Source organism: Haliotis cracherodii, unplaced genomic scaffold, assembly GCF_022045235.1.
Source record: "Haliotis cracherodii isolate W230 unplaced genomic scaffold, xgHalCrac1.p SCAF_36, whole genome shotgun sequence".
Classification (NCBI taxonomy): Eukaryota; Metazoa; Mollusca; class Gastropoda; order Lepetellida; family Haliotidae; genus Haliotis; species Haliotis cracherodii.
Window position 1 is genome coordinate 502,211 of NW_027266293.1, and position 27,575 is coordinate 529,785.

The 27,575-nt window shown below is 40.9% G+C and overlaps 1 protein-coding gene across 5 annotated transcripts in view; it reads right to left on the reverse strand.

The window, feature by feature from the left end:
- The window catches only part of LOC139477846 (uncharacterized), a 35,708-nt gene extending 9,449 nt beyond the window's left edge, over window positions 1–26,259 (reverse strand). Inside the window, exons 1-4 of one of the 5 annotated variants that reach the window (XM_071260275.1) lie at window positions 26,054–26,259; window positions 7,574–7,681; window positions 3,057–3,735; window positions 9–1,821 (exon numbers count right to left, since the gene is read on the reverse strand). In XM_071260275.1, the coding sequence (XP_071116376.1) occupies window positions 1,709–1,821; window positions 3,057–3,732 (789 nt within the window). In that variant the 5' untranslated portion in view covers window positions 3,733–3,735; window positions 7,574–7,681; window positions 26,054–26,259 and the 3' untranslated portion in view covers window positions 9–1,708. Of the gene's footprint in view, window positions 1–8; window positions 1,822–3,056; window positions 3,736–7,573; window positions 7,682–9,836; window positions 9,979–13,293; window positions 13,399–13,430; window positions 13,558–25,626; window positions 25,650–26,053 lie in introns of those variants that run through there. The other 4 variants (XM_071260280.1, XM_071260277.1, XM_071260278.1 and 1 more) reach the window with 4 other exon arrangements.
- Window positions 26,260–27,575: the final 1,316 nt, after the last annotated feature.

Below are 27,575 nucleotides of genomic sequence, written 5' to 3' on the forward strand. Positions count from 1 at the left end.
CCGCCCGCCCGCACTATATTTTCAAAAATCATTGCCCGAGAACCAATTCTTTTGTTTTCTTAAGCCTTATAAAAGAAGACATGAAAGGAAAGGAAACCTCTCTTTTCTTCACCATGTAAACACAGGTCCTTTACAGTGACTGAAGCTTAGCACGAATGTCAGGATTATTGTCGAAACATGAATTTTTAAAGTAGACATTTAGTCATCTTCCCGAGACAAGAGCATCCACTAGCCTTTTTATCAAAGTCCTGTTTCCACTCTTGCCACATCAAGAACACTTTCCTGTGCTAAATATGATTGGACTATCGCACATATCGATAGTCCAATCAGATGTTTCACGAATATTTTCGTTATCTGATCGACGAGGTCGTCACCTACGGTAGTCGCCATGTTTGTGAAGCAATACGAGATAAGAACAGCGATCTAATTGGATATCGCATTTTCATTACAAGGGACACATCTTGTGATGTATGCGAGGTGGCGCCAGGGTCGAGCCGAGTGGCCTTGATGTGGCAAGGGTAGAAACTAGGCTTTGATATTAGCTAGTGGACACGCTTGCCTCAGGAAGATCACATTTAGTGTGTCCCTAGAGTCATATACAATACCAACAAACCTTAGGGACCTCGTCCACCTCGACACTGCTATACCAATGTGTCCAACAAAGTTGACATTTTAACCCTGGAATTGTTTACCTTAAGAAGTATTTTGAATATCAATGTCTGGCGATATATTCTGACAATCGTCATCCCTTCATTCATTACAACAACCAGCAGAGTAGCAGGTTGTCTGCTAGTTCCCTACTTCCACTCTCATGCACACTCTTCATCACACATCATATCCATGAACTGTGAAGACATTCATATCACTATGGTTTTGTCTCGAATAACACTTCTTTTTCAGTCCGTCTTCCAAGATGTCCGTGGTGTATAGGCGTGGGATCTCTCTTCATCCCTGGTTCATATCAACTGATAGCACGTCCCAGTATAAGTATAGCCTTCATGCCGTGTCATGTGACCTTAAGTAGTCGGATGCTACAAACGGACAAGAATTATTTATTCTTTTTTAAATCGGTGATAACCATGAGTAGTGTGATTAAACGAAAGGTAGAAGCATGCTGAAATTAAAAAAATGAAAATTTAAAATTTTGTCAATTAAATCTAAATTTGTTGACAATTTTTTTCATCAGTATAAAGACTTTCATGTCACCATGTGATATTTTGACACAGAAGGTGCTGAATCACAGACTATATATCCAAGTATTCAGCATTGATGAACGCAATCTGCTTGAATACTATATTCCTTCAACTTGTTCAATATATTCCTTCCTTTGAGAAGCTTATCCTTGGGTTGTACAGCACCTGTTTGGATGCTTCTTGCTTTGGAAGAACTGAGTGTGGTTCTACATTGTTGGCATGGAATCCATGGTGATGTGTTGTCTGTGAAGATATGACTAAACACAACCACCTCGATGTAATGACGCACAAGGGCTGCAGAGCTGTGAATCATATAAGGTTTGTCTCCAAAAGAATTAAAAACTTGGCATATCCATTTTCCACCATCTTCGAAATATTTTAGGAAGGTTTTTACGTCGACAGCTGTGAATGTATCAATTCCATGTTTGAGAAGAACAGAACTAGCCGTGTGCATGGTGAGAGTTGAGTTGTCTTAAGGTTGACTTAAGGCACAAAGTCTTGATCTTAAGTAGTTGTCATTGTCTCTTCTTTTGTCTGCCGTTGCCATGGTTACCCACTGATCTGATGAGGTAGATGACGAGCAGAAGGGGAAGAAGAAATGGAAGCAGAAGCCATGTGACCGGTTCACCTGAATCAGAAAAAACCCCATTGAATCACCCATTGAATCACACACAGTGTTAAGGAATAAGTGAGATTGTTAACACTACACGCAAATCCAGCCCTTCCAGGTTCTCAAATGATCCCCGGTCCGACTGCAGAAACCCCAAAACCTCTGTGGATATTTGCCCCCTAACTAGAACCCCACACCCTCTCACATCTCACATCCATTATTGCACTTACCGTATTTGACGTAATAAGGGCCCCACTCTAATAAGCGCCCACGGTGACGCTGGTGAACAATCCTAATTAGCTCCCCTTCCGATTGATCAATGTACACAAGACTTATTTATTCGCGTATAATATGCACCCTTAATTATGGGCAATAAAATTATGGAAAAATATGTCTGTCGTACATAAACATTTCAGGCTGTCAGCATAACCATGAAACCTATCTTTCAACTCTGTTTTTTTTCACCAAAATAATATTCTAATACGAGCCCCCCAATCCTAATATTGAGAGCGCCCTGGGCGCTTATAACGTCGAGTACGGTATATAGCAATGTTCATGTGCCTGTCTGCTTGTTTTCAAGTACAGGCTAATGCCTGTTTTGTAGTGCTAGCCCACTGAGATACCATGCCACAGAATAACAAGGCACAGGCACTCAGGCACAGCATACCGACCAGTCGACTCCAAGCCAACCAGTCCTTGTCTTATACCCTTAAGGCTGAGCGCCAGGCAGGGTAACACCTTAACGTCTTTTGATACGACTCAGGCTGGGATCGAACCACCGACCTGCTCCCTGCATAGACAGATGCTCTATCCACTAGACCATGGAAGCACGCAAGAGTGGATAGGATGGGTTGTGTGGGTGAATGGAGGCCGTCATCAAATAAATGTTTTGTTTCTTTGTTTGTTGTTTAATGCCACACTCAGCAATATTCCAGCTATATGACAGCGGTCTGTAAATAATCGAGTCTGGAACAGACAATCCAGAGACTGACATCATGAGCATTGATCCACGCAATTGGGATACGATGACATGAATCAACCATGTCAGCGAGCCTGACCACCTGATCCTGTTAGTCGCCTCTTACGACAAGCATAGTCGCCTTTAATGGCAAATATGTTGCTGAAAACCTATTCTATCCCGGATCTTCACAGGTATCAAATCCATGTAACCTGCAACAATGTCTGAATCAGTAGCTAAAACCATCACAAAAACTAACTCCCTCACCACACATACAGAGCAACATGACACATACCAAAGTTCAAGGCTTGTAGTTGAGCCGGCCACAGTTCTTCCTTTTTTGATGCTTTCGCTGTTTGTTTGGAGTCTTCCTTTTCCCTCTGCTGCTCTTCACACAAAATTCTGACAGGGATTATCTCCCCTTTGTCATTCTCCTCACTGAGAGTTGTTTGAGATTTCTTCTCACGTTTTAATGCCTCAAGCGCCTCACTTGCCTCTTTAAGAAGCTTAGCAGTTCTTGAGTCGTCTGACTTTGCGCGGAACATGTGAGCATACTTTCTCCGTTCAGCTGCCTGCATGGCGTTTGTACGGATCTTCGTGATCCTCTGTTCCATGTGCTCGAGTCGAGCGTTCTGTTCGTTTTGAAGTTTCGTAAGGACAGGATGGTCATCCAGAATTAGGTTATCGGCACTGAATGACCCCTTCACATGATATGTTGGATGTCCAATGAGATTCCTGTTCAGAGACATGGTGCTTCTCTGTGTGTCCTGGATGAGCAGGGAATCGCTGGAGTAATACTGGCTTGTGGGGACTGACAGGCGGTCCATTTCAGCCGATAGTCTGTTCAGTCGGGTTTTTGACAAAGTCCTCAGACGTTCAAGGTCCTGATAAGGTGATGTGTCAAGGTCAAGGTCATCGTCTTCTTTCCTTCTTTTCTTGTTTTTCCTTCTCTTGCTTGTTGTGGCACCCATAATCTGAAATTTGATATAAAAAATATCACACTGATCCCAATAGTTACATCCGCAACGATTACATGGCATGAAAAAATGCAGAAAAGTGCCCAAACTTGGTGATGATCAGTCCTTAACAGAGTTCCAGATGGCCGTCGGTCACTGGTCACAGATAAAATTTCAATTTGGTAGATGGTTTGTTTAAGTAGTCAGACTTTTGACTGATAGAAATGCTAATAATGCACAGCCGTCAGAGATCGTAATTGAAATTCTAAGTGAGTGAGTGAGTGAGTGAGTATGGTTTTACACCACTTTTTAGCAATATTCCAGCAATATCACGGCGGGGGACATCAGAAATGGCTTCACACATTGTACCCATGTCGGGAACTGAACCCGGGTCTTTGGCATGACGAGCTAACGCTGTAACCACTAGGCTACCCGGCCGCCCCTGAAATTCTAAGCACCGGATGTCTTTACATCATACTTTCTGTGTTTTTGCATTACTTTCTGCATCATGGGGAAACGCTTTAATGAGCTGTAGTGACTTTGTCAAGCGTTTTTCTTATCGCGACGTTCATTGGCCAGATTGTATACATTCATCCAATCAGGAGAAGTATTGCATTGATTTGTTGCTATGGTCCTTCCACCACTTTGTTAATTTGACTAAATGACTTTTGCCATGACATTTTTTACATTTTTTGGGTCCAAGTCATTGACTTATATACAGAATTTTGTGTCAAGGTCACTGCTTAATAGTTGTTTAACACCACACTCAGCAATATTCCAGCTTTATGACGACGGTCTGTAAATCATGGAGTCTGGACCAGACAATTCAGTGATTGATATCATGAGCATCGATCCACACAATTGGGATCGTTGACATGCATCAACCAAGTCAGCGAGCCTGACCACCCTATCCCGTTAGTCGCCTCTTGCGACAAGCATAGTCGCCTTTTACGGCAATCATGGGTTGCTGCAGACCTATTCTATCCCGGATCTTCACGGGTCTCACTGCTTAATAACCAGGTGACAACTTTCTGTTACAGTCGATCAAAAAGATATTTGGGCTTGTATATGAACTGATAACATTTCAGTTTGATGAGCTGACGCACTTTGAAATGGAGGTCGTTTAACTTTATACAGTTACAGGTCAGCAGATCAAAGGTCAGCTGTGGTAACCATATCTCCGTGCTGCTCCCTGTAAACAATTTTCATATCAACTTGACGCTACACCGATAAAGATATAAAAAAAATAAAAGAGGGAGCATCTCAAAAGTCTGTATCAAAATTGTTTACAGGGAGGAGCATAGGCAGCCAAAGGTCACAGTGTTACTAAATTGCCAGGGACCAGACCACAAATTAATTTTCCACTTGAATCCAATCAAGATCATAAGCCATAACTGCCTCCCTTTGCCTAAGCGGAGACTTTGTCTTCGGTCTCTTCGATAGTGAGACCACAAAACAATTAAAAAACCAACTCTGCAGAACAGTGCACGATGAGTTTGAAGTAGAAGTAGAGAATAAATGACAAAACTCAATGAAAGCGATAGGGTTAACTTTCTAGCTTAGTAAGCACATACACTTTATAGAATTGAACAAAAAAATAAACAGATTTTCCTGCGGCTGTGAGCAATTGTTCACGCAATAAATTGAAACAAACACACCCTGATGGAAGGAATCCCCTCTGTGTTTATGATTTCAAACCAGTCTGTGAACAACGTTACATAATGTATGTGTCCGCTCCACAGTCAACCTCAGTCAGCCATAGTGAGCATTCTGATGCTAAGATTGGGAGAAGGGGGGGGACAAAAAGCTTCAACTTATGACATTATATAAACCTTGGGTTGGTTGGTTGGTTTGTTGGTTAACGCCGCACTCAGCAACATTCCAGCTATATGACCGCGGTCTGTAAATAATCGAGTCTGGACCAGACAATCCAGTGATTAATATCATGAACATCGATCCACTCAACTGGGATACGATGACATGCATCAACCAAGTCAGTAAGCCTGACCACCCGATCTCGTTAGTCGCCTTTTACGACAAGCATAGTCACCTTTTACGGCAGACATGGGTTGCTGAAGACCTATTCTACCCTGGAATCTTCACGGGTCTATAAACCTTGGGAGAAGGGAGGGGGGCAAAAAACTTCAACAAATGACATTATATAAACCTTCCACTCGATGTCCTGGACACAGCGGTAGAAACTAACATTTTGAGTCCACTAGTCCTTACAATTAAAACACATAGTAAAACCCTTAAACATGGCAAATTTCTTCTTGTCCTTATGATACCTTAACTATTGGGCACTTTGGCAAGGACTACAGGACTACAGGACCAATTTCTAACACTGTGGACATGCAGTGCTTGATTTGACATAGAGAAGCCTGGGATTCTTTATAAAAATAATGTTTCAGAAAATCATAGAAAAAAATTGATTTTGCCTCGGGTATAACAAAAATAAGTGTTCTCTGGGCATGCTGGTGTGTTCTGCAAAAGATTGCAATTGCTCGACATCTCCTTTCACAAGTTCGGAGAAAAAAATATGAAGCATTGGCCGAGAAAAATATTTTTTTCTCACAGAAAAATCCCATGCCTCCTTCAGACAGATTATTTAATGGTTAATACCTAATGATATACATGTATATATACTCCAGTAATGGTGTCCGTTCAGCAGGTGCTTGACAAGAAGAGGGAGGGAGCTTACTTAGAATTACTGCAGGGTTTCAGCTCCACCTACAAAACTAGGGGTCCAGATGACCCCCCAATTACTAATTTCAAAGGTCCTTACCGAAAATATGAGGGTCCTGTAAAGTAATGTTTTTGTTTGTTTGTTGTTTAACGCCGCACTCAGCCATATTCCAGCTAAATGACGGCGGTCTGTGAATAATCAAGTCTGGACCAGACAATCCAGTGATTGATATCATGAGCATCAATCCACGCAATTGGGATCGATGACATGCAATCAACAAAGTCAGCGAGCCTGACCACCCGATCCCGTTAGTCGCCTCTTACGACAAGCATAGTCACCTTTTACGGCAAGCTTGGGTTCCTGAAGACCTATTCTACCCCGGATCTTCACGGGTTGTAAACTAATGAAATAGTGTACTACAAGATTTAATATTTACTTGTATTACAGGAACTTTATATTTCTTGTCAAGATTGGGATGCAATATATATTTGTTTCTGCATCCATTCTATATATTTGTGCGGACTGGACACACATTTCTGCATCCATTCTATATATTTGTGCGGACTGGACACACATTTCTGCATCCATTCTATATATTTGTGCAGACTGGACACACATTTCTGCATCCATTCTATATATTTGTGCGGACTGGACACACATTTCTGCATCCATTCTATATATTTGTGCGGACTGGACATACATTTCTGCATCCATTCTATATATTTGTGCAGACTGGACACACATTTCTGCATCCATTCTATATATTTGTGCAGACTGGACACACATTTCTGCATCCATTCTATATATTTGTGCGGACTGGACACACATTTCTGCATCCATTCTATATATTTGTGCGGACTTGACACACATTTCTGCATCCATTCTATATATTTGTGAGGACTGGACACACATTTCTGCATCCATTCTATATATTTGTGCGGACTGGACACACACTTCTGCATCCATTCTATATATTTGTGCGGACTGGAAACACATTTCTGCATCCATTCTATATATTTGTGCGGACTTGACACACACTTCTGCATCCATTCTATATATTTGTGCGGACTGGACACACATTTCTGCATCCATTCTATATATTTGTGCGGACTGGACACACATTTCTGCATCGTGTAAAACCCTGCTCCAACATGAGCCGTAGTGACTCACTGATTAGTAGGTGGTGGGGGGGCGATGAGGGCGGTGGCGGACTGCAGCTGGCCGACACTCACGAGCTGAGGGGTGCAGAGGGCTCCTCCCTCTCACAGTCCACATCATCTGAAATCATAAAGAAACAAACAAAGTTATCATGGTAATTACTGTGTATTTTGTTGTTGAACAAGCCTGCTATGTGATGGAGGCGTGTCAACAATCATGTCTTCACCAGGTAATCAAGTCTACACCAGGTGAGGTGAGGTGAGGTGAGGTGAAATGGGGTTTAACATCGCGTCCAAGATTATTGCGCTTATATAGCGATCTTCACCAGGTAATCAAGTCTTCACCAGGTAATCAAGTCTTCTCCAGGTAATCATGTCTTCACCAAGTAATCATGTCTTCATGGTAATGCACAGAAAGCAGTGACCGATGAGTGAGTAGGGTTTAACTTCGATTTTAACAGTATTCCAGTTATATCACTGCATGTCATCTTAAAATGGGAGGAAAGCCCGAGGTGAAACCCACGAGCACGGGTACGGTGCTGACAAACCTAGAAACATAATCGGGGCGCACCATGATTCAAACGCATAATCATAGGTTTCTGGCGTGCCCAAGGGACGCAACTCTGCACAGCAAATCACACCTGTGCCCCCCTCAAGTTATTGAGTGTCAGGTAGGACTTTGAAGTGTTGATAATACAAAGAGTTAAAGACATTTGGGCCACCCGTGCTCCACCCATCACCCATCATCATCATCATCATCATCATCACTACAGTATACTACAATTATAACAAACTCATAGGGACTGTTATTTTAGTTCGTTTTAACCAAAGTTCATTATAAGCATATACAACATATACAGCAAATGGCCAAAACAAAAAAAACAGTTTGTAATATCCATCACTTAGTTATAAGCGTGTTCAATTCATAAAACACTAGCAAATTACTACACATCAATGCAATATCTTAGTCTGTCATACAGACCCTGAAACAAAGATACCAAATACAACCCATGCAAGTCTATAATGTTTGCCAAGTCTAGCTTACTGCAGTATCATTCTGAAAATGAAGGGTCTCTGGGTTCCTTTTAATAATATATTTAGTAAGATAATTTAACAACTTTTTTTCTCTGTAAGATGTATTCATTTCAGAGACTACATGTTAGTCTAGCAATATCTCAACATGTCTTCATATATATCGTATTCAACATAATAAGCGCCCAGGGGGCTCTCAAAATTAGAATATTATTTTGGTGAAAGATAAATTTTGTGGTTTATGCTGACAGCCTGAAATGTTTAAGTTTCCAGAATTCAATTCCCCATAATTAACGGTGCATATAACACGCGAGTGCGTATTATACGCGAATAAATACGTCTTCTGTACATTGATCAATCGGAAGGGGTGCTAATTGGGATTGTTCACTAGCCAATATATTAGCAAAAATCGCTGTGGGCCGTTATTCGAGCGGGGCGCTTATTACGTCGAATACGGTACATGATATACAATTTAAGATGGAGGACCTGTTAATGAAGGCATCATGAGGCCAGGATGTGGAGGTATGTCTAGCAGGGAGTAGATGAAGCTGTGTTGAAACATAAGCAGACTGGCGGAAGTTTACAAGTTGGCACACTTGCACTTTGTTACTTCATAGTGGGCACATCCTGACCTGTGTCGGTTTACATGTCAAGTGGCCATAGTTCCTACTTTCTCCAACTTTCTCAAGCTTTCCTCATCATTAAATACGGGTCATAAATGTTTTTTTACAATTTTGGTACTCATAAATCCAGTGTTTATAAAGTACCTTTCAACTTGAATTTTTTTCATTTTTGAAATAAAGTAACAATCACCACGGTAACTGATCATACTGGAAATAATTATAGTTCTATTTTTAATTTTTTTTTATCAAAATCATGAATACATCATAAGCTCAAGATCATTTACCCAAAAAACTAAACAATGCAAAAGCATAAAACAATGTAACAAAATAAATCAAACAAATCAAGATTCTATGACACAAAGATGACACAAATCAAAGATTCTTAATAACCAATCAAACAAAATAACACAACAAATCAATGATGACACAAATCAGAATTCTTACTACCCTCATTACAACCAATGAAACACAATAACACAACATATCAAATACCCTACGACATTCATCAACAAGAATCCTATCATGTAAGTCAGCAATAAGTTAACATCACCAGGTCACAGCCATCAACAAAGTAAGGCATTATCACCTTATGGCCTAATTCTTCATTAATTCATGCCTCACCTGAGCCAGTCAGTGTACACAGATGCCTGCCTCCGCAACCAGGAGATCCTCAAGCCACAACACGACACACAGAGCATCTAGTTACTCACATGAAGGAATCCGTTCCTCTGACTACAGGGAGTGATAAGGAAGGCCAGCATCTATCTACACTAGGTATATATAGACCGAGCTGATTCTACACCTCCACTGCAAGCTGGGAGTTACTGTACTTGTCTAAATAACGCATACATCGGCTAGAATATAGCTGCATAGTCCACAGGGGATCTGGCAATGACTGTGAGTCACCTCTTCCTGGGGCTGCTGGAGTCAGTGTCCAGGATGTAGCAGAGTGCTGACAATGTAGGGGCTTTCCTGATGTGAGTGAGGAATTTCCTGGTCTCTCGTGTGATGCGCAATACCTTACATCTTCACTGATAGGTGTGAAGAGCGAAAAGGAAACAGTTACGATAATATATCTCACACCATGAAATAAAAAAAATGTGTTGCAAAAACTCAAAGCAGGTGCTTGTATCAATGCTCAATGAACATTGGGGACATACTTGAGGCAGGTGCTTGTACCATTGTTTAACGAACATGGGGTACATACTTGAGGCAGGTGCTTGTACCAGTGTGTTAAACGAACATAGGGGACATACTTGATGCAGGTGCTTGTACCAGTGTTAAAGGAACATGGGGTACATACTTGAGGCAGGTGCTTGTATCAATGTGTTAAACGAACATGGGGGACATACTTGAGGCAGGTGCTTGTATCAATGATCAATGAACATAGGGTACATACTTGAGACAGGTGCTTGTATCAATGTGTTAAACGAACATGGGGGGACATACTTGAGGCAGGTGCTTGTACCAGTGTTAAAAAAACATGGGGGACATACTTGAGGCAGGTACTTGTATCAATGCTCAATAAACATGGGGGTACATATTTGAGGCAGGTGCTTGTATCAATGCTCAATGACAGGTACATATTTGAGGCAGTTGCTTGTCAATGAACATAGGGTACATACTTGAGGCAGGTGCTTGTACCAGTGTGTTAAACGCAAATGGGGGTACATACTTGAGGCAGGTACTTGTATCAATGCTCAATGAACATGGGGGACATACTTGAGGCAGGTGCTTGTATCAATGCTCAATGAAATTGGGGGTACATATTTGAGGCAGGTGCTTGTCAATGAACATAGGGTACATACTTGAGGCAGGTGCTTGTATCAATGCTCAATGAACATGGGGGACATACTTGAGGCAGGTGCTGGTATCAATGCTCAATGAACATGGGGGACATACTTGAGGCAGGTGCTTGTATCAATGATCAATGAACATAGGATACATATTTGAGGCAGGTGCTTATATCAATGCTCAATGAACATGGGGGACATACTTGAGGCAGGTGCTTGTATCAATGCTCAATGAACATGGGGGTACATATTTGAGGCAGGTGCTTGTCAATGAACATAGTGTACATACATGAGGCAGGTGCTTGTACCAGTGTGTTAAACGAACATGGGGTACATACTTGAGGCAGGTGCTTGTACCAGTGTGTTAAACGAAAATGGGGGACATACTTGAGGCAGGTGCTTGTACCAGTGTGTAAACAAACATGGGGGACATACTTGAGGCAGGTGCTTGTACCAGTGTGTTAAACGAAAATGGGGGACATACTTGAGGCAGGTGCTTGTACCAGTGTGTAAACAAACATGGGGGACTTGTCAATGAACATAGGGTACATACTTGGGACAGGTGCTTGTATCAATGATCAATGAACTTGGCGGTATCTACTTGTGGCAGGTGCTTGAACCACTGCTCAATGAATCTTGATGCCTGTCACTGTTAATCTAGGCACTGATCGGGTTGACAGTTCAGTGTGCATTTCTACATGTTTTTTTCACAAAGATCGCAGCAAAGATATTCAATCACGTGCATGCACTCATCTTGCATTTTCCAGTATCTCCATTCCATTATGCCATACTATAATTCAAGAAATTCATTTTACCATGAAATTAATCTGCAAAATGCAAGTGTCCCTGGCTCACATTAATCAAGTGACACATTTTTGTCTGGCCATATTGGGAGTATATTGTCATGTCAGGTTCACTCCACATGAGCAGAAACAATGACATACATAACAAAGCTCAAAATAAACAATGTAACTGAGTGCTAGATTTAGGCAGCGCTTCCGTGTCAAGAGTGATCAGTTTGTGTACATGGTGTATGTATACACCATGCTCTTGTGACAGTGGCCAACTGTCTTTGATGACATCTTTGTTCTTGGTAACCTTGTGTATAATCTGATAATTACAAGTCAAACACTGCATACCCACGATGTGAAGGTGTTGAGTACCAAAACAGCAGTCGTGATGAATACACTACACCAGTCATTTACTTTCAAAGGATTCAGCGAACTCGTGAAATAACACCTGTACTTTGTACAGTCTTCATCAGTGACTGACATATTCTCAGCTGATTTTTCTTGTTTTGTTTTGTTTGTTGTTTAAAGCTGCACTTAGCAATATTTCAGCTATATGTTGAGTATAATCAGCTATATTCCAGCTATATGACGGCGGTCTGTAAATAATCGAGTCTGGACCAGACAATCCAGTGATTGACATCATGAGTATCGATCCACGCAATTGGGATCAGCAAGCACAGTTGCCTTTTACGGCAAGCACAGTCGCCTTTTACGGCAAGCATGGGTTGCTGCCCCTATTCTACCCCGCATTACATCACATCTTGAGCAGTTAACGTTAAAGGAGTCAAGACAGCAAGTGATATTATTCAATTGAGCTGCCATCACCTATGCTGTATCATGGAATTCTATGTCAACAGTCCTAGTGTTATCATTTAATTATTAATTTTTTTAGTTCAAAGGCAGGAATACTCGCAATACCTTAATAATGCAGTGTAGGCCAGAGGCTGTCTCTCAACAACCAATCACAATACTCTTCTTAAAGAGTTCGGTGGCATGTGTCGTCTAAGTGCTGCAATGCGCTGTGCAGAGTTGCGTCCCTCGGGCACGCCAGAAACCTGTGAATGTGGGTTCGAAACCCGGTTCGCTCCCATTATGTTTCTAGGTTTGTAAGCACCATACCCGTGCTCGTGGGTTTCACCAAAGTGGTAAACATCTGAGACCTGCATCACTTCGGGCTTTCCTCCCACATAAAGCTGACACGCCATGATATAACTGGAATACTGTAAAAAGCGGTGTTTAAAACCCCGGAGTATATACTTACTCCTTCATCAGGTGAACATTCAAGGTTTCGAGTATATACTCAGCGTTAGAAATTGGCACTAGTCCTGTAGTCCTTGCCAAACTGCCCAATTAAGTTAAGGTATCAGTCCTTTTCATAATGCCTAGTAGAAATTTGCCATTTTTAAGGGTTTTGCTTTATGTTATCATTATAAGGACTAGTGGACTAAAACTGTTAGTTTCTATCGCTGTTAGTTACTATCGCTGTATACTTACCATTGCTTACACCATTCACCTGATGAAGTAACAAGTTGTATTCCTCATACCAAAAGACGCTGACTTCATTAAATTCCCTTCCTTTTCAAGTACTTGTTTAAACTGAACTGTACAATAGGCAATATGGCTTCACATACTGAATAACCTATCTGTCCGTCTGTCTGTATTCTGGGATGTAAATCTTCCTACTTGAGAGGCAGCACATCCAATACCATGAGGTAATCCTGACTGACCACCATTACTGCTGTTTGCATCGCTGACAGTACTTACCCAGCACTCCATGCCACAGTCTCACAGCACATACATTATTATGGTTACTACGGTAACTAAGACGCATATTGGTGAATGACTCATTGGCATACAACGCTGGGCAGTTGTGCCTCCCCACAGGCAGAGTGTAACTGCATTCTTGGAGTGAGTAGTAAGTCAGCCTGGGAGCCTGCCAGACACACCACAATACATACGCTCCACACTCCATTTACCTCCGTAATGTACCTACTGATTAGTCATTACATGCAACGAGTGATCGTATACTACAGCCACCAATCACTGATAGCAGATCTTGGTACAGCTGACGCTTTCAGTGTTGGGTCGTAATGTTCATTTTCAGTGATTATGGTTATAGTCTGGGGATTCTTGGTTAGAATACGTCCCCAGCAATGCTGGTCAAAAGAGGCACGGTAACTGGTCCATACTGGGACGAGTGCAAATTTACTATCCGGGTACCCACACCCCTATTACCCGACCCTACCCGGGTACCCGCTGTTGGTGTCAAGAGATAGGTACAAAATGTCGATTAGGAATAGTATGACATGCAGTAGCCCTGGCAGAATGTTTTTAGATAAACGAATAAAACGATGTGGTCACACTGAAGTTGACTGAAGTTTTAGCTTTGTTCAAACATATATAAGTCGGAAGGAACGTGTTCATAGTCATGAAGAATTGCGAACATTAGAGACTTTAAATTGTCGTGTAACAATGTAGTTTTATAGTGATTTTTTGTCATGAAACAATACATCACGTCACTAACCACGGGTCCGGGTAGTCCTGTGGGTACCCGGGTCCTCACAGTACCCACCCGACCCGGGTACCCGAGTTACCCGTCCCAGCCCTAGTCCATACCACATAAAACCACAACAACATGGATCATTGCTTAGACTGTCAGTGACCAGAAGTCTTGTTCACACTTTTATTATAAACAGGCTGGAATATTCAACAACAAACAACCAACTTGAACACTTCAAAATCCCAAGGGCCCTAGACAGGCATATTTGGAGAAAAAAACTTTTTTTTGTTCGAAATAGGAAATTCAATAAAGGTTTTATTTCTTAAGTTCAGATGTATTTGAGCATTGCATTCAATGTAATATTGTAAATTAATGCCTCCTCCTGCTCCTGATTCCTGTCAGTTAAATTCAAGTCACCTCTCCAACACCATCACATGTTTAGCTGAGACACAATCAACATGAATTTGGAAACTTCTGATTCAAATTTACAGGATCCGTGAAGATCCGGGGTAGAATAGGTCTACAGCAACCCATGCTTGCCATTAAAGGCGACTATGCTTGTAGTAAGAGGCGACTAACGGGATCGGGTGGTCAGGCTCGCTGACTTGTTTGATGCATGTCATCGATCCCAATTGCGTGGATCGATGCTCATGATGTTGATCACTGGATTGTCTGGTCCAGACTCGATTATTTACAGACCGCCGTCATACAGCTGGAATATTGCTGAGTGCAGCGTTAACATGTGAATCATTATTGCAATAAACTGCAACACGAAAATAAGGCATATGCAAATCATTAATGATAAATCTGTGTGCAGGGTCACTTCAGTCACGAATTAGTAACCATGGTAACACACCAGCATGTCGCGGATGTAGTGGCCACAAATGTGGCGGATGTAGTGGCCACAAAATGTCTGGGTTACATCATCCAGTCTGATCCCAGGTTGGATGCCTTGTCCACATGACAAGAGAGTTAACCCGTCGCAAGCACACAAGGTAAGGATCTGTGGGATCACTTCTCTGTGACCCTTCTCCACGGAGTGTTTTTACGCCACTTTTAGCAATACCGTATTCGACGTAATAAGCGCCCAGGGCGCTCTCAAAATTAGAATATTATTTTGGTGAAAAAAAAGTTGAGTTGAAAGATTAATTTCGTGGTTTATGCTGACAGCCTGAAATGTTTATGTACGACAGAATCTATATATTTTTCCCGAATTTAATTGCCCATAATTAAGTGTGCATATAACGAGTGCGTATTACACGCGAATAAATAAGTCTTGTGTACATCAATCAATCAGAAGGGGTGCTAATTGGGATTGTTCACTAGCCAATATATTAGCAAATATCGCCGTGGGCGTTTATTAGAACGGGGCGCTTATTACGTTGAATATGGTATTCCAGCAATATCATGGCAGGGCACACCAGGAATGAGCTTCACACAATGTACCAATGTGGCGAATCGAACTCGGGTCTTCCGCATGCCAAGCAAACGCTTTAACCACTAGGCTACCCCTTCGCTGCCCTTCTACACCGACAGACCATGGAGCATCTAGATCCCCTGCATAAAAGAAACGGTTGGTTTGGTTGGTTTGTTGTTTTAACGCCGCACTCAGCAATAATCTAGCCATATAGCGGCAGTCTGTAAATATTGAGTCTGGACCAGACAATCCAGTGATCAATATCATGAACATCGATCCACATAATTGGGATATGATGACATGCATCAACAAAGTCAGCGAGCCTGACCACCTGATCCCATTAGTCGCCGTTTACAACAAGCATAGTCAAGAAACGGACTCCTCCACCAGCGCTGCCCAAAATGTGACTATGACTTGTCCACTGTTGTGTGTCATCAACAGCACATTTTTTTAATAAACTGAATGAAGGACTTGAAAAATACACTGGTTGAATGCCACAGAGCTCCAGAAAACGTTTTGAGCAATTGAGTTTTTACTCTAGGGTTTCTATTTTCATTGGGTTATTACTTTTTTTATTGGGTAACCAATATTTTTTCACTCATCTATTCATCACTCTGTTGGGTTTTTCTCAAAATTAGTAAACATTTTAAGATTTAAAAAAAATGAAATAATGTTTTAGATGTATATAACTGTTCTAAATATATAGGCTTGACTCAGGAAGTAAATTAGCCAGTCATTGTATTTCGGAAATTCGCTTCTTTGTATGCATGCTGAAAAAGCTTCATTGGGTATTTACAGGAGCTGTTTTTGTACATTTGAGTTTTTCGTTTAATGCATGCATTTCTGTACGCAAGTTGATTGAAAGTAATTGGGTTTTGAATATTTTGGTGTTTTTTTTACGCAACTACTCTGCTTATCTGTAGCTTTGATGCCAGTAAACTTCAATCATTCCAGTAATTGAGAAATGTGTACAGTCAGTTTCCTACAGTGTCTCCTGGTAGCCCTTCGCCTTTCATGAAACAAACTGCTAAATCTGATTACGTAATACAAAATTTGAACGAGCCTGCATTAACTACGCCAGTTCATCACAACATCAGCTTGATAGCAAAAGCCAGCCCACACAGAATAGGAGAATTTCATGCAAAATAATGTAAATTAAGTATCGCGATACATGACGAGAAGTAGCATGACACTCTGATAAATACCCTGTACCCACTGGCTACCATAGATCCACTAAATTGGATCAGAATGACATGATGCTAAAAATACTCATCCAATCAAATTACACGCAAGTGCAAGATAAATTCTGTGGGAAGTCACTGATATTGAGAGGCTGATGTTGTGACATCCCTTCCCATATGACATGACATGAAACTTGATGGTAGCAAATGGGTCCTGGGTATTCATAATAAGTGAGTGAGTGAGTGAGTGAGTGAGTGAGTGAGTGAGAGAGAATGGTTTAACGCCGCTTTTAGCAATATTTCAGCAATATCACGGCGGGGGGACACCAAAAATGGGCTTTACACCTTGTACCCATGTCGGGAATCGAACCCGGGTCTTCGGCATGACGAGCGAACGCTTTAACCACTTGGCTACCCGACCGCCCCTTATGATAATAGAAATGAGATAACGCACAGGATAATAAAAGGATGGTGTCAGCCTAGCAAATTTTCTATGAGCAGCTGATGTTTTGTCTTGCAGTGGCCTCACTGGCTGCCGGAAATAACATATTTATTGAACCCTGCTAAGTCTTCCAAGCTTCCTCTACAGCACCAGCATGGTCAGTGAGAAATAAGACAAACATTTGTGCCGGATGTGATGAACAGTTGTGTTGAGACCTGGGTAATAGTATAATGATTGTAGCATGTCCCTGGTGGATATCATGTTTGATGTTAACCTATGAACATGCATGATGTGTGTCACTACTGTATACATGGTATACACCCTCCCAAAGTCTCAAAATAGCGCAAATGAGAATGCGAGTAGGCGAGATGGAATCTGGTGGGAAGCCGGGAGTCGAATCTATTCCGTCTTAGCCTGCTTTGTTGTTATCATTCCCTTGGCTTTGGTTCAAACTGTGTGCGCAACTTCCTTATGTTAATCTTAGAAATTTGTCAGTCGTTAACAATTGTGCTGTAAATAACCATAGAAGATGGCCCTATGGTCTCTCCCATATTGTTATGCACAAGAAACATATCACCATGATCACAACGTGGGGGTGGAATAGCTGGACTTAAGGAATCTTCTTGAAGAACATTCGTCATACTGGTACATGACCTACACAAGGGCCGATGCATGATATGTCATACCATGGAACTAGGGATGTAATGATATGACCTACACAAGGGCCGATCCAGGATATGTCATACCATGGAACGAGGGATGTAATGACATGACCTACACAAGGGCTGATCCAGGATATCTCATGCCATAGAACTGTGTGTAAAACTGAGACGCTGTGTGAAACTGAGACATTGTGTGAGACTGAGACACTGTGTGAAACTGAGATACTGTGTGAAATTGAGATACTGTGTGAAACTGAGACATTGTGTGAAACTGAGACATTGTGTGAAACTGAGACACTGTGTGAAACAGAGACATTGTGTGAGACTGAGACATGTGTGAAACTGAGACATTGTGTGAGACAGAGACATTGTGTGAAACTGAGACACTGTGTGTAACTGAGACACTGTGTGAAACTCAGACACTGTGTGAAACTGAGACACTGTGTGAAACTGAGACACTGTGTGAAACGGAGACATTGTGTGAGACAGAGACGCTGTGAAACTCAGACACTGTGTGAAACTGAGACACTGTGTGAAACTGAGACACTGTGTGAAACTGAGACATTGTGTAAGACTGAGACACTGTGTGAGACTGAGACACTGTGAAACTGAGACACTGTGTGAAACTGAGACACTGTGTGAAACTGAGACATTGTGTGAGACTGAGACACTGTGTGAGACTGAGACACTGTGTGAAACAGACACTGTGTGAAACTGAGACACCGTGTGAGACTGAGACGTGTGTAACTGAGACACTGTGTGAAACTGAGACACTGTGTGAAACGGAGACATTGTGTGAGACAGAGACGCTGTGAAACTGAGACACTGTGTGAAACTGAGACACTGTGTGAAACTGAGACACTGTGTGAAACTGAGACATTGTGTAAGACTGAGACACTGTGTGAGACTGAGACACTGTGAAACTGAGACACTGTGTGAAACTGAGACACTGTGTGAAACTGAGACATTGTGTGAGACTGAGACACTGTGTGAGACTGAGACACTGTGTGAAACAGACACTGTGTGAAACTGAGACATTGTGTGAGACTGAGACACCGTGTGAGACTGAGACGTGTGTAACTGAGACACTGTGTGAAACTGAGACACTGTGTGAGACTAAGACACTTTGTGAAACTGAGACCTTGTGAAGGACTGAGACACAGTGTGAAACTGAGACACTGTGTGAAACTGAGATACTGTGTGAAACTGAGACACTGTGTGAGACTGAGACACTGTGTGAGACTATAAGATATTGTGTAAGACTGAGATACTGTGTGAGACTGAGACATTGTGTGAGACTGAGACACAGTGTGAAACTGAGACACAGTGTGAAACTGAGACACTGTGTGAGACTGAGACATTGTGTGAAACCGAGACACTGTGTGAGACTGAGACGCTGTGTGAGACTGAGACACTGTGTGAAACAGACACTGTGTGAAACTGAGACACTGTGTGAGACTGAGACGTGTGTAACTGAGACACTGTTTGAAACTGAGACACTGTGTGAGACTGAGACACTGTGTGAAACTGAGACCTTGTGAAGGACTGAGACACAGTGTGAAACTGAGACACTGTGTGAAACTGAGATACTGTGTAAAACTAAGACACGGTGTGAGACTGAGATACTGTGTGAGACTGAGACACTGTGTGAAACTGAGACACTGTGTGAGACTGAAACGCTGTTTGAAACTGAGACACTGTGTGAGACTGAGGCACTGTGTGAGACTGAGATACTGTGTGAGACTGAGACACTGTGTGAAGCTGAGGCACTGTGTGAGACTGAGATCAAAGTACACAGATTTATACAGGATCTTACTCAGTCTCCCAGGCAGGCAAATTGGGGAAAAATATACAGTTATTTTGCTCAATATTGGGATATAATTTTAAGTTCTTTTTTCTTGCAATCAGATTTTTTTTAACATTGTATTTTGAGACTTTATTGAATGCATTAATACAAAGCCTCTTCCTATATATTGGTCCTCATATCGGTGAAATGCAGGTTGCCTCTTCAATGCCAAAACTAGTTATCAATAATATAGATTAAGATGAATTGGGAATTGTCAGACACTTGCTGCAGACTTGGACCTGAAAATTGGGCTCTGAGCATAAATCCATAAGGTATGTTTTGTACCATGGCAAAATCAGACAGTTGCAGATTTAGACAGTTGCAGACTTAGACAGATGCAGATCTAGACAGAAGCAAGATCTGGGCAAGCTAGAAGTCTTGCATGATGATACAACACTATACTACTGCATCATTACCATGTTTACACTGATGCCATGACAACCAGTAAATACAGAATTATTGAATATCTTCATCAGCTATCCCTTGTGCAAACCTTATGAAATTGATTCGCCATTATGCACATGTAATTAGTCATTCCATATTCTGTTATTTTCTACCCTGTTCCAATAAATGCTCCCTGACCAACTTCAAGACCAATCTGTGAGAAACCCCAATAATTAAGAGGAGTCAGTGAGTTTGGTTTAACGCCGCTTTTAACAATATTCAAGTTATATCACGGCGTGTCAGCTTAATGTGGGAGGAAAGCCCGAAGTGATGCAGGTCTCAGACGTTTACCACATCGGTGAAACCCACAAGCACGGGTATGGTGCTGACAAACCTAGAAACATAATGGGGGCGAACCTGGATTCGAACCCACAAACATAGGTTTCTGGCTTGTCCAAGGGATGCAACTCTGCACAGCGAATCATGGGGCCTTAGATGACTGGGCCACCTGTGTCCCCCAAAACCCCAATAAAGACGGAACATTCATATGACAGTTCCCATTTTCTAACCACAACATAGAAGGGATAATAACTGCCTTGTAGCTATCGTTGAAAATGTTTTAATTTTCATCGACTTTTGACCTTAGTTTGTTCACTATCACTTGATCTCTGAAATTTAAAAACAAATTTAACTTGTGCAGAGCTACAGATAAGCAGCGTATTTGCGTAAAATACCCCCCCCTCCCCCCCAAATATTAAAAATCCAATTACTTTCAATTAACTTGTGTAGAGAAACGCATGCATTAAATGAAAAACTCAAATGTTTAAAAACAGCTCGTGTAAATACCCAATGAAGCTTTTTCAGCATGCGTACAAAGGAGCTAATTTCCAAAACACAATTACAAGCTAATTTACTTTCCAAGTCAAGCCTATATATTTAGAACAGTTATATACATCTAAAATATCATTTCATTTTTCATAAATCTCAAAATGTTCACTAATCATGCTACTCACTGCTAATTTGGGGAAATACCCAACAGAGTGATGAATAGATGAGTGAAAAAATATTGGTAACCCAATGAAAAATGTAATAACCCAATTAAAATAGAAACCCAGAGTAAAAACTCAATTGCTCAAAAGGTTATCTGGCGCTGTGCTTGTGTCATGTGTTTGGTCTGAAAAGAAGCCCCGCCCTTGACTCAAGAATAGATACCGGCAAATCCCTGGACTGAGATAAATACAAACTACTTACCTATCAACAAGCAATTTAGATCCAGTTTAGAACCCCCTATGTTGGTTATGTTACAGCAAGGGGCGGTCGGGTAGCCTAGTGGTTAAAGCGTTCGCTCGTAACGCCAAAGACCCGGGTTGGATTCCCGACATGGGTACAATGTGTGAAGCCCATTTCAGGTGTCCCCCGCCGTGATATTGCTGGAATATTGCTAAAAGCGGCGTAAAACCACACTCACTCACTCACTCACTATGTTACAGCAATGACATTCATCACTTCAAATGATGACACCCTGTCAACATCGAACACTTAGAAAATTCCCAAAAGGGGCTCTTATTAAAATCACACACTGAAATAAAACAGTAGTGAACATGGTGAACAAACTTAAAACGTTTTAAAAAAACAGCTATCCCTTTTGTAAACTTTCTAAGTGTCTGGGACAATTATGGCAGTAACTACGGTAATTATTATACCCCTTCTGACCCGTTATTTTAAGTTTGTTTGTTGTTTAATGCCGCCTCAGCAATATGCCAGCTAAATGACAGCAGTTTGTAAAGAATCGAGTCTGGACCAGGCAATCCAGTGATTGAAACAAACATGAGCATCGATCCATGCAATTGGGATACGATGATATGCATCAACCAAGTCAGCAAGCATGACCACTCGATCCAGTTAGTAGTAACAAAATCTGTAATATATACATTACATGGATATTCAAGTAAATTGGTCTTTGTAGTAGGGGGAAGCTTATAAACATGATAAAGATTACTTACAAATTGGTCCAGAAGTTGGTCCGGGGTGTGTGTGTGTGTGTGTGTGTGTGTGTGTGTGTGTGTGTGTGTGTGTGTGTGTGTGGAGGAACAGAGCAGGGCGTTTAATACAGTTACTATGGTACATCATTACCATAGTAAGGACAGCAATACCTCAAAGCAAATGTGCACATTATTAATAAATGACCTGCAAAAGCCTATTCATGCGATATGGACTTAAATATTTGTAATGTTCTTTGTGTTGGAGAACGGGTAAATTTCATTTCCTGCTTCTCCCACAGCTTGCTCTTATTTACTCTGGCTATATTGAATGATGATTCAGAGCAAAGTTCAGTATGTCCTGAGAGTGAATGCTGTCCAACCAGAGCCCTCGGCAATATTTCAGCCATTTCATAATGGCCTTGAAATGATCAAGTCTGGGGACCGTTCCCCAAAGCGTTCGTCCCATTCTTTAGCATAGGCTTAAGACAGTCGTAGCTCTAAGATCTCTTTGTGGAACGGGGCCCTGGACCAGATAAACCAGCTGGTCTATTTTCGAGTCCAAGAATCAATTTGTTATAATATTTGGGGGTATCAGGTTTGACCAAGGTGGTTCCATGCTGGCAACCTGTGGCACCCTTCACTTGATTTCCAAGAAATTTACTGATGCCATATCACCGAACAGGCTCAGGCGCCGTTAAGTCTATAATAGACTGGGATCTCAATGTTAGAACCTGTGAAGATCCAGGTCACAATCGGTCTTCAGCAACCCATGCTTGCCATAAACGGCAACAATGCTTGTGGTAAGAGGCGAGTAAAGGGATCGGGTGGCCAGGCTCGCTGACCTACATCATCTGCAGTGTTCAAAATCAAGAGGGCCCATAAGGTTAGTATTTGGACCATCTACTATCGTAATTCATTGATTTTTCAACACTGTGGTCATGACAAGGACCCCTTTGTAATGCCTTGTTCTTTAGTGTCCACTGAAGAGGTAAACGTCTGAGACCTGCATCACTTCAGGCTTTCCTCCCACATTAAGCTGACACGCCGTGATATAACTGGAATAATGTTAAAAGCGGCGTTAAACCGAACTCACTCACTCACTCTTTCGTGCCTATGGGACATGGCGCAGTTAAAATCGTACTAGCATGGTTAATGTTCCCGGTACCAGAAACTGAAAGTAACACTTCAAATATTATTACAGGAAACAATAAATGTACTTTCACACAAATGGATGTGACAAACACATGGAAAATAATGGCCATATGGGAGTGCTTAATGCACAGGATAAAATTCACAAAATAACTCTGGGTGGTATCAGTCTAAAAGGAAGGGGTAAAATGATACTGCTAATAATCGAGCCTTGTGAAATTACATTTACCAAGTTTGAAGGATAAAAAGTATTGTCCTGGTTGGCATGTCTTAATTTCAAAGGGTTAATTTGGTTAATGCCACCCTTGTTATAATGCCATGTTTTTCTTAGAACAGATTCCACAGTCAAAATACCATGGTAATAATGCCACCCTCGTAATAATGCCAATGCCAATGTTCTTTTCAGAACATTCAAATTCCATGGTTATAACGCCACTTTGTTTTTTAATTTTGACAAAAAACAATGGCAATGTAGTTAATCTTTTGGAGACAGATCCCTCTAAATCTACAAACTAATTGCATTGATCTCCGTTATTTTCACAGCTTATATTCACACAAAGAACCATTCACTTTCTTAAAATAACTGACAAATTAGTTTGATGTTAATGATATTATCCTTTTGATATGATGTATCTTGGTTCTTATTTATTTGTCTGTATATTATGTTGGTTCTTATTTATTTGTCTGTATATTATGTTGGTTCGTATTTATTTGTCTGTATATTATGTTGGTTCTTATTTATTTGTCTGTATATTATGTTGGTTCGTATTTATTTGTCTGTATATTATGTTGGTTCTTATTTATTTGTCTGTATATTATGTTGGTTCTTATTTATATGTCTGTATATTATGTCAGTAAGGTCTGATTTTCTACTACCTGGTTATTATGCCGACCTGGTTATAATGCCGACCTGGTTATAATGCCATAATTTCCACTGGACGAAAGGTGGCATTATAATTTAAACAGGGAGGACCATACATTTCTTCCACTGCCTTGACTCTCATACTTAGTTTTGAACACTGAAAAGAGTCAATACACCAATCAGTAGAGGCTTACTTTTCGAATACTGTTTTCGACGTAATAAGCGCCCAGGGCGCTCTCATAATTAGAAATAGGGGGCTCTTATTAGAATATTATTTTGGTGATAAAAACTGATTTGAAAGACCGTAAATGTTCGTGGTTTATGCTGACAGCCTGAAATGTTTACTGTAAACAGCTTTATTTCTGCGCCGTTAAAATATTGCGAATACCACACTAAAGACAATACTGCGACGAGATATTTTTGCGAGTTGCCGTGTTGAGATGACCCCTCGATTACCAAACAATAGACAGCTTCTCTACGAAGCTAGTTAATCTGAGTTGGCCGGAAAGTTGACCGGTAGGGATTGCGACCAATTATCAAATACGATAATTGACTCAACTCAGTGTCATGACTGTGAGTTTGAATGCAAACAAAATTGTGGACAAAATTGCAAAGGACACTGACGCAATCAAGCGAGGTTGGAAGAGTGAGTGAGTGAGTGAATGTGGTTTTACGCCGCTTTTAGCAATTATTCCAGCAATATCACGGCGGGGGACACCAGAAATGGGCTTCACACTGACTGGTCTGTTTACACTGTCATTTGTGATCTATTGTGTGACCATTCTGCATTCATTTGTGTTTTTAACTTTTTTGAGTAACTTGTGGTTCTGGTTGATGATTTCAACATTTGATGACGTGTTGCAATGAATAAAGTATGTATGTATTATTTATACTTATTTTTGCGTTTTTAATTTTTGCGATTGAGTCTTGTTCGCAAAACTCGCAATAATAAAACCGTCGCAAAAAAATCCCTGTTTACAGTATATACGACAGATATATTTTTCTAGAATTTAATTGCCCATAATTAACGGTTCATATAACACACGAGTGCATATTATACAAGAATAAATAAGTCTGTGTACATTGATCAGTCGGAAGGGGTGCTAATTGGGATTGTTCACTAGCCAAAATATTAGCAAATATTGCCGTGGGCTCTTATTAGTGCGGGGGGGGGGGGCTTATTGCATCGAATAAGGTAGTTCTGTTGTTATAGTCTGATAATGTGGTGCTGTTATCATTTTAATCCGAACTAGATAACTGAACACAATTTTGCTGCATTTATTTTTAAGCATGTAAAGATAAGCACGTAAACATTTTATCATTTGCACAATCATTTTTAAATAATAAACACTGCACCTTTCTTTGCAAAAAAATCAATGTTTATCAAAACACATCCACTCACCTCGCATTTTGAAAAGAAAATACAACTGCTGAAGTTTCCGACAGACGTCTACAAGGAATAATTACATCCAAAACAGTTGACGGGATTGTAGTATACCGCATTTAGCAGCTGTGAGTCATTACTACGCCTAACTGTAGGTCAAGCTAACTTGTTACACGAATTTCCTTGAAAGATATAAATAAATCTGAAAAACAATCCAGACTTTCTGCATCACGAATGAGATGAAAACAGATCACAAGATCTGGCATGAGATGCTGATGTTGTACATCTCAACGGTTCGCCCCGCATCCGCGAGTGAATACGAGTGCAGTCATGCGAAATAAGCCAAACACTGAAAACTGTTAACTTGGTCTGCAGTTCATAGACAGCGCTTGTGGTTGTTTGCACTGTCGACAATCATCTACAGCATGCGATAAACAATATTTACCGTGTTTCGATGTGATGACAACAGCCCAAGCCAGTAAAACCTAATCCTGTCCGCGAGGCGAGCTAACTATGAATGGACCTGCCTCGTATTTCCGATTTCATTCATGACGCCATGTTGGTGGTATGCGTGACGTCACGGTGACGTCAGGGCTGCCAGGTGCCTGCTCTGGTAAGTTTTGGCAGCGGAGTTGCACCACTTGCCGACAACAGCAGAACCACGGAGGGCGAGATCTTGACAAGTTCGCGGTGATGGACAAACGTTTGTGTGCTGTTTTCAGGCGAACATTGATCGAAGTGACCTTATTTAACCTATCTAGCATCTGTCATATGATATTGACGAACGCACGTGGGATGTGAATCACCGGTTCACGAATGCATGATCAAGAAAACAGACTTTGGAATCTGTGCATTAATCACTGTGCTCGGCGTTATAAACCGACAAACAAGAAAAATAACAGCAACAATTACTTGTGGAGGTTAATTTAAAACGAAGAATGTACCTCGTCTGTACTCGTGTACGGTTTCATCGACAACATCGTTATTCTTGTCCCCAACTTGTATTTTCATGATTTAAATAAAACTGTTTTCTATAAAAATCCAGGGGGGGGGGGGGGGGGGGGATCACCAGAGACCATAATTGTATGGTCTCACGTTTCATCTCGTTAAACGTAAAAATATGGAAGTCAATTCATAAATAAACTATTTCTTTTAACTTAATATTATCTTATAAAAATATTATGATATTATATCTTTCTCATTTCAAAACCGGCTTCCAATAAACTTGTCCATACCAATCAATGTATTGTTTTACTATTTGTCTACTCTACTACTCTAATTAGTATACATGTACATCATCAGGCTTCATAGTTCAACCTTAGTATGTTGTGTACATCAATCTAATATCATTCAGGGGTAGTCGGGTAACCTGGTGGTTAAAGCGTTCGCTCGTCACGCCGAAAACCCGGGTTCTATTCCCGACATGGGTACAATGTGTGAAGCTAATTTCAGATGTCCCCCGCCGTGATATTTCTGGAACATTGCTAAATATCAATGGAATATTGTAAAATCAAACTCACTCACTATTATCATTGTACAAACATTAATTATCCACTGTATGAAACTTTGCTACTTCACATTTCTCTGTATCACATGTTGGATAACGGTGTTAGTATCTACACCGAAACGTCTCCTTCATTGTAATAAAGAAGTTGTATATCCATTGAACTATCTCCCTTGTTTGTCTAACTTAATTGGATCAACTGACCACCTTCGACCGCAATATATATTAATTAATATTATTTAATTTTATAAATTTTATAAATTTAATCATATATATATATTATATTATATTATATATATATATATACAATAGTTGTTTTTTCAATTCTCCCCTTTGTAAAACGTCCTGGTGTTCTTGCCTTCTATCGGCAAAAGCCTCACGCCATTTTTGTTTTGTTTTTGTTTATTTGTTTGTTGTTTAACGCCGCAGTCACCAATATTTCAGCCATATGACGGTCGTCTGT